The sequence below is a fragment of the Polypterus senegalus genome, chromosome 1, assembly GCF_016835505.1.
Source record: "Polypterus senegalus isolate Bchr_013 chromosome 1, ASM1683550v1, whole genome shotgun sequence".
Lineage (NCBI taxonomy): Eukaryota > Metazoa > Chordata > Cladistia > Polypteriformes > Polypteridae > Polypterus > Polypterus senegalus.
The window spans coordinates 43,486,942-43,494,858 of record NC_053154.1 but is presented as its reverse complement, the minus strand read 5'-3'; the positions used below and the strand labels follow the sequence as shown (position 1 = coordinate 43,494,858).

At 43.5% G+C, this 7,917-nt stretch overlaps 1 protein-coding gene across 1 annotated transcript in view; it reads right to left on the bottom strand.

Annotated features, from left to right (window-relative positions):
• Positions 1-6,527: 6,527 nt before the first annotated feature.
• Positions 6,528-7,917, bottom strand: part of dennd2b (DENN domain containing 2B) — a 419,955-nt gene continuing 418,565 nt past the window's right edge. The window contains exons 19-20 of the mRNA XM_039748358.1: positions 7,450-7,536; positions 6,528-7,112 (exon numbers count right to left, since the gene is read on the bottom strand). Of these exons, the coding sequence (XP_039604292.1) occupies positions 7,087-7,112; positions 7,450-7,536 (113 nt within the window). The 3' untranslated portion in view covers positions 6,528-7,086. The remainder of the gene's footprint in view (positions 7,113-7,449; positions 7,537-7,917) is intronic.

Genomic DNA, 7,917 nt, shown 5'->3' with positions numbered 1-7,917 from the left:
ATCAGGATGCCTCCTGGACGCCTCCCTGGTGAGGTGTTCCGGGCACGTCCAACCGGGAGGAGGCCCCGGGGAAGACCCAGGACACGCTGGAGGGACTATGTCTCCCGGCTGGCCTGGGAACGCCTTTGGGATTCTCCGGAAGAGCTGGAAGAAGTGGCGGGGAGAGGGAAGTTTGGGCCCCTCTGCTTAAGCTGCTACCCCCGCGACCCGACCTCGGATAAGCGGAAGAGGATAGATGGATGGATGGATGGATAAATATCTTTAACTTTATGCCTTTTGGTGATCAATTCATCTTTTGCTCACTTAACCGTTCACAGTATCAGCCATTTTAAACAAGGGGGCCCAAACTTTTGCATACCACTGTAAACGAGCAGCCAAAGTAAGGAAGAGAAATCAAGCGTCTTGTCATTTGTGATCAACGTCTTGACAGAAGTTGTGTGGATTTTGTTAAACAGGTTCAGTTGCACACCACAATTACGTGGACGTGAACTCTCCGTTTTACAATCCCCCCTCATATTAGTAAGATATTAGAAATGCCAAATGTTTTGTAGTTGAGGTTAGCCAGTAAAATAGAAACGCTCACCATCTAAATCGTAGAGTCTGCTTCTCATGAGAACGATTTTCTTACACGTTTGTGGTCTCATTTAATGCATAAACTGTGAAGTGCGGCACGTGAGTCTCTAATAAAATGCGTTTATCCAAAGTCGGGTCAGGGACACTCGATGATATTTGGGCTTCCCAAACGTCACACACATAACAGACTGCAACGCTCAGCTAACTGGAAACCGAATACGGAAAATATAAATCATCTGTGGCATCGGGGCACACACAGGTCAGTCCTTTCACATGACACTGGCCAGTCGTCCTGTGCATTAGACACAGGGCATGATGAGGGCAGACGCGAGTGGCAGAAACTGCAGCTTACTTTCGGGTTTCTGAAAATCCGATAAACGGCGTTCACTGAATGTGCTGTAATTGAATGAAGTAAGTCATGTCCTTGTATTTCATTTTCAATTACTGCCACATGTTCTTCATTTTTGCGTTGGAATAGTTTCAGTGACTGCGGTGGGCTGGCGCCCTGCCCGGGGTTTGTGTCCTGCCTTGCGCCCTGTGTTGGCTGGGTTTGGCTCCAGCAGACCCCGTGACCTTGTAGTTAGGATATAGCGGGTTGGATGATGGATGGATGGATAGTTTCAGTCAAGGATGTCGTCCACAAACCAGCTTCTTTACAAGCAAACTGGGCAGCTCAAAGACAATGTTTTGATGTTAATAATGCCATTCTTATGTAATTATGCAATGCCCAGATTCAGAGATTGCCACACAGCCTTCCACTCTTTCTTAACAGCAGTCGTGTTTCCTTCTTGTGTTTGTACGGATCACGTTTTTTCTTGATCAGCTGTTAAATGTTCAGTTTTATGACAATTGAAACCTTTCCAAGCTGTCTCATCATACACCGCACATCAGATCAGTTTCACACTTAAAGCTGCAAGTAGTCAATGCTCTTCGAGTGATTTCTAAAGTTCTCGATGATTCGTTCTCGGTTCTGGGTAACTCTCAGGAACGCGTGTGCAATCGTGGATTTCCGAAGGACATTTCGAGTTTGCATTTATGGAACCAAATGAACTTCACTTAGAAAACAAGACTTATTCAAGGGAGGGTCACTGAGCTAAATCTCAATTTCATGAGCATGCTCCACAGAATACCCCCTGGACAAACACAGCAGACCACCGTGCTGGATGATCACAGGATTATTCCCTTGGGAAAGAAATAAAAAAAAAAAAACAAAACATCACAACATGTGGCCAAGTCAAGAAGAGACTCCAGGAAGCAGCAGGCTCATCGGCGAAGTCTACAATTACAAGGAGACTTCCCGACAGAAAACACAGAGGGTCTGCCACAAGGTCCGGTCTGAAGCACACCAAAGCTGAACAATCTGCCCAGATTTAGCAAAATGCTGTGACGTGCTTCACAGACAATGAGAGCAAACCCAGTGCTCTTCAAGGCGAAGACACGGCCACGTGAGTCACCTCACCTCGACCCAAATGGACACAAACTTCACCCGAAGACAAACCTGGCGGCAGAAAGACCGCCAAACAAGCAGCAACTGAAGACGGTAAAGCATCACTGGGGAGGAAACGGTAATAACGTTACTGTAATGACGTCGTTAGACTTACGCTCAACATTTGATACCATTGACCAGTTTACTTTACTGCACAGGCTGGAAAATGACGTTGGGCTGACAGGCACTGAGCTCTAGTGATGGGTTGTTCTTGAACGATTCGTTCATTTTGAACGAATCTTTAATGTGACTCGGGAAGAACGAGTCGTCTCGTTGGAGTGATCAGTTCAGTCGTGCATGCGCATTTGCGCAACTTCCTATAGTTTCTGTATTGGAATTGATTCACCTGTTTCGAGTCTTCGGGTTTTTCGAGTCGTTCATTCATCACGGGACAGCCCCATAAGCTTAACCTATGCAGTCTGAGCCGAAAGAGAATTGAACGAAATGACTCGAAAAATGATTCGTTCATTTTGCTGAACGAGACTCAAAGGTCCGAGTTGGTAAAATGATCCGAACTTCCCATCACTACTGAGCTCGGCTGGTTTACTTCTTGTTTATCAAGTCGATTCCAGTACATACAAGGAAGTTCAATATGGTGTCCCGTAGGGCTCAGTACCGGGACCTTTACTGTTGTCACTTTACATGCTTCCACTGGGATGTATCATAAGAAAACATGAAGTCAATGCTCACGCGTACGCAGATGACACCCAGTTGTACCTTTCTAACAGACCATATGACATTCCTCCAATGTTGTCCTTAATTAGTTGTGTTAATGAATTAAAGGAGTGGCTGGATGAGAACTACTCGTCTTTGAACACCAATAAAACAGAGATGTTAATTATTGGAGGGAATGACGCTGATTCTGTCATCATTTAACTCCGTTGGAATCACCGTTAGTTCTACTGAATCTAGGAGTTATCTTTGATTCTAGCATGTCATTTAAATTATAAAATTGTCCGAAACACGTTCCTTCCAACCCAAACATGTTGAGAAATTAAGGCGTTTTCTAAATATGTGGGATACTGAGAAATTAATTCATGCATTTATTTATTTATTTAGTAGGATTGACTGGTAGCCTGCTGACAGGAGCCACTTCCATCGGGGAGTATCGTTGCAATGGTGTACGTGGTGTGCAATGATGTTTAAGCAGGTGGTACACATCAGACTAACACCCACCTGAGGGCACACATCCAGAGTTTCCCAGCAGACCATTGTCCAAAGCATCACTGACCGTGCTGCTCTTCTACCCACAGAGTTTCCATGGTGCCATCTCTTCCCCATTGTAGGTGCTTTTAATGGTGGGTGAGATTTGGCATGAACACTCATTCCCATGCGCAGCAGAGTGTGATGCACTGTGTTGTGACACATCACTCCATCACTAAGATTATGGGTGATTCATGCCACAGTAGCCCTTCTGGGTAGCCTCTGTTGATCTCTCACATCAGTGAGTCTTGGCCGTTCCACACCCTGTTGATAGTTTGTGGTTTTCCTCTTCAGGCCACTGTTGGTAGCTCCTCACCATGGCTGACTAATTCAGAAAGGCTCTGACCCACCCAGTTGATTGTCCATAGAGACTTGGCCCTTAATAAAGATACGCAGGTCTTTACACCTGACCATATCTTTTGCATTCATGTGCACAAGACCCTAATGCCAGCTTACTGTCTAATATAACCCTGACCTTGGCATGCAAAATAGTCAACCTCATTCAAGGAGAAGTTTAGTATTTTCATGTTGCGGCTATTAATTGACAATCCTGATATAGTATACTCATTTTCCACATGATATTATATTTTAAAGTAAAGGATATTTTATATATTTTAAAATTAGCCAGCCCACTCTTACCTTCTATATAAGGGGTGAAGGATACTGGAGTCCCATTATTAAGAAAAGCCCTAAAACTTACCCAATATGTCCATTTTTCAAGGCTACAATGTCACTGGGTATTGATCCACATCTCGAGAACACAATGGAGCATCCATGTCATTTTAAGCAAAAAAATAAACCAATTTTGTTTGATTCAGCTATTTTAAAAGGAGATAGACTGTGTGCTTCACTTTGCTGCTCGTTTTCCTCCGTGGCGACCTTTCAGGGTCAGGGTGTGAATTCACCTTAGAAAGCTATGGCCAAGTGCTGTTACTGCCCAGATGTTTGGAACTCCCTGCTGCTTTGTCCTTTTGCCTGCTCATGCATGACATGTGGCACCACCTCCCACTGCTCACTTGGGGTCAGAAGAAACCTCGATGACACTCTTTCCCCCGGCTCTGTGAGCTGACCCAAGACTTCGGTCCACACCTGAAACTTGCCAGCAGCTACACTTCAGGGTTGATAGACTCAAGAAGCCGGGAGACATGACCGAAGTGCTCTCTAAGTGCTGTGTCTGCGCGGCGCCACATCCCCTTCTATCCCTCAGAGTACCAGGGTCAGCATGAAGTCTGCATGTTCTCCCAATATACGTATCTACAGAATGCCTGGTATGAGTGAGTGTCAGTCAATCCAACGTGATGTCCTCAACAAGAACATGGACTCATACATTAAAAAGTCGATAATCGGTTTATGGTGGTCTATTTATGTAAATTTTTTTGTTTTTTCTGTCCTCCCTGGCCATCCGACCTTACTTTTATTCTATGTTAATTAGTGTTCCCTAATTTTAATTCTTATTTATTTTGTCTTTTTTCTCTTACTACATCATGTAAAGCACTTTGAGCTACATTGTTTGTATGAAAATGTGCTATAGAAATAAACGTTGTTGTTATTGCACGCTCTGTCATTTTCTTTGTTTTTATCGTGTATGTGCACAACACAACACAGAAACTGCAATGTTCAGGTGGCTCGGATCTTTCAAAAATCTAAAGCTTTCAATAAAAATACATTGCACTGTAATCAGTTCACTACAGATTTATTGTCAGTCATTATCCAACCTGCTATATCCTAACACAAGGTAATGGGGGTCTGCTGGAACCAATCCCAGCCAACACAGGGCGCCAGCCCACCGCAGGGCACACACACACACACACACCAACCACACACTAGGGACAATATAGGATCGCCAATGCACGCGACCTGCATGTCTTTGGACTGCGGGAGGAAACCGGAGCACCAGGAGGAAACCCACGCACACACGGGAAAAACATGCTAACTCCACGCAGGGAGGACCCGGGAAGCAAACCCAGGTGCCCTTACTGTGAGGCAGCAGCGCTACCACTGCGCCACGATGAGATTTATTATTATTTGTACAAATTACAATGAGACCCTTATGTGCTCTTTTCACTGCGCTGCCACTCGGTATGAATCTTGCTCTGTAGGATATGTAAAATAACACAAAATGTACTGGGCAAAAAGTAAGCACCTTTTAGGGGAAAAAAAAACAATTACTGATGTGTGCCCATGTTTCTCAGTTGTTACAAGCCACCGTAGAACATAACCGCTGAAGAAACAGAACTGCAGAAACCAAAGTCGAATTATAAGCAGAACAGAGCTTGGCGAAGTGAATGTTGTCATAACTCCTACCTCGAGAAAAACAGCAGCAAGAATCTGGGATATAATAAACATTTCTAGTCTCCTTTCTTTCACTATAACAAGGATGCGTCACACACGGAAGGCGTGTTTCCTTAAATTAAAACATTTGCTGTCGTGATGGACACTCCTGCAGCATGTGTTCCAGTGGAGCCACAATATCTCCCCCTGGACGCTAGATGGCAGCCTCCCTGGGTTGCAGAGGTGCCTCGGACTCCCCCAGGCCTTCATGGGGGTTGGAGTGTTGTGCAGCCGTGTTGGGTTCTGCAGACGCTGCCAGGGGGTGCTGCAGCAGAAGTGCCCTTCTGGCACTGATGTCGCCACACCTGGAAGTGCAGCCGGATGTCGGCAATCAAGCACTTGCAGCACTTCCGGGTGTCCAATAAAAGGAGCCAGCAACCACCACTCAGGGGCCAGAGTCGGACGAGGTTGCCTGGGAGGAGTGGTGGTGCAGAGGAAGAGTGCGTTACTTTTGTGTGTTGGTACTTTGGGACAGTGTTGAAGAAAAATAAAAGTTTATTTATTTTATAGGTGCCTCCCTAGTCTGTGTCGAGTCAGGTGTCTATATAGCGCCTTTTGTTACACTGCTTAATAGTGGAAATATTTGTTAAGTTTAAAGGCTTTTTTCACATTTGTTCCCTGGTACCCTTCAGCCCAATTGAAAGATATTTTTTAAATTTATAAAAAAAGCCTCACTTTAGAATGCAGTTTTATGTGTCAAATTAAAATATAAAATGATTGTAAAGACATAACTTTGACTTGAAAAATACCAAACGTGTATATGTATACATGTCATATGTGGTCTCGAATATGACTTTAAGGCCCGTTTTTTCTCAGATCCCGCTTCCGCCCCAAACCGTAGCTTTGAGAGTTCTGTTTCGAGTCCTGGCAGCATTCTTCGCATTTCTCCCGAATGTTTAACGTGACTTCCACAAGCAGCCACAAACATTTAAACTTGAGTGTTTATACTACAGAGTAGCATTTATTTTATTCATAATGAATATCTGAAAAATAGTGCATTAAAAATATAACATGGTTTTCTGCTGTCCCAAGTTTTACTCACTCCTAGTACCAAATTACTTCGCTATCCTGTGTGCACAAATTAAAAAAAAAAAAGAATTATAAAAATCCATATCTTCAAAAGGTAACGACTGTGATGTGGTTTGGGGTTGTGTTCATACATTTCACTCGCTCCACAAGCCCCCAAAGTCAGTGGTTGTCTTTTCTCTAACAGTCAGATGCACAGTTTTGGGTGGTCACTGGGGTACTTGACTAATCCCCTCCTCATGGCTTTCCGACGTCTTCAACAATATACAAACAGGTGACTGCCACTCTTTTGTAACATTATTTCAGGGCGCTATATACTGTACATTATTTTCCCAAAGGTTTTGGGTACATCTGTATTGAAGAAAGTAGTTGATTCCAAGTTATAAAATACAAATTTCTTTTTACAAGTGAAAAGCTGTTTTTGTACATAAAGCTTCAAAGCCGAGTATTACAGTAGACTTTCTTTATTAATTCTTCTTGTGCAGAAACTTTCCTGTGGGGGGAGAAAAAGAAAGAATTGAGAATAAAGATCTGCTTGTGAAGAAACACGTCCTCGCAGTGAGGGGGATCTGCAGTGTTGTAAGCGTAAAATTGGTGGCTCTTGCACATTTGCCAGTGCAGATTTCGTGTGGGTGACCTGGTGCCCCTTAAGGGATGGCTCCTGCTTTCTATACGATGCTAACCTGATAGTCGTTGCTTGCCTGTAAACCCTAAATTGGATTAAACAGTTCAGATTGTGGAGTCTTGCATGCATCTCATATAACACTTAAGAATATTCGATACATGCAAATGCCGATCTGGGAAAGCGGTCACCTCTAGGAAGTACTTACCAAGGCCCTTCAGAAACTTGTTCACTCCGCTCTGCTCGTTATCCGGCAGCTCATCCAAGTACTGTTCAGCTCTCTGTTCAAATAGACCTGGTAGAAATAAAGCTACAGGAATTAGGCTACAAAAATCAAGAAAGACTGCATATACTGAATGGCATACAATTAAGAATTATTATTTTTAGAGGGCACATTAATTTCAGTATTCAATAATTATACCTAGATTTAAAACTGCTACAAATCACAACACTGCATTGGCATCAGAGCCTACAATCATCAAATTCATTGGTAAAGTGGACTTGAATAAATATCTGCCATAATGAAACAGTACGTTTCTCATTGTTCTCCTCAGCCGTTTAAACAGGTGTACAGCAGCTTTAGCTTTTTTTTATAAATGCTATTGTTTGCTTTGATAAAAAGTGTTCTGTCAATCAATTCCGAGTTTCCGTCACAGGCACAGAGTACAATGAAATT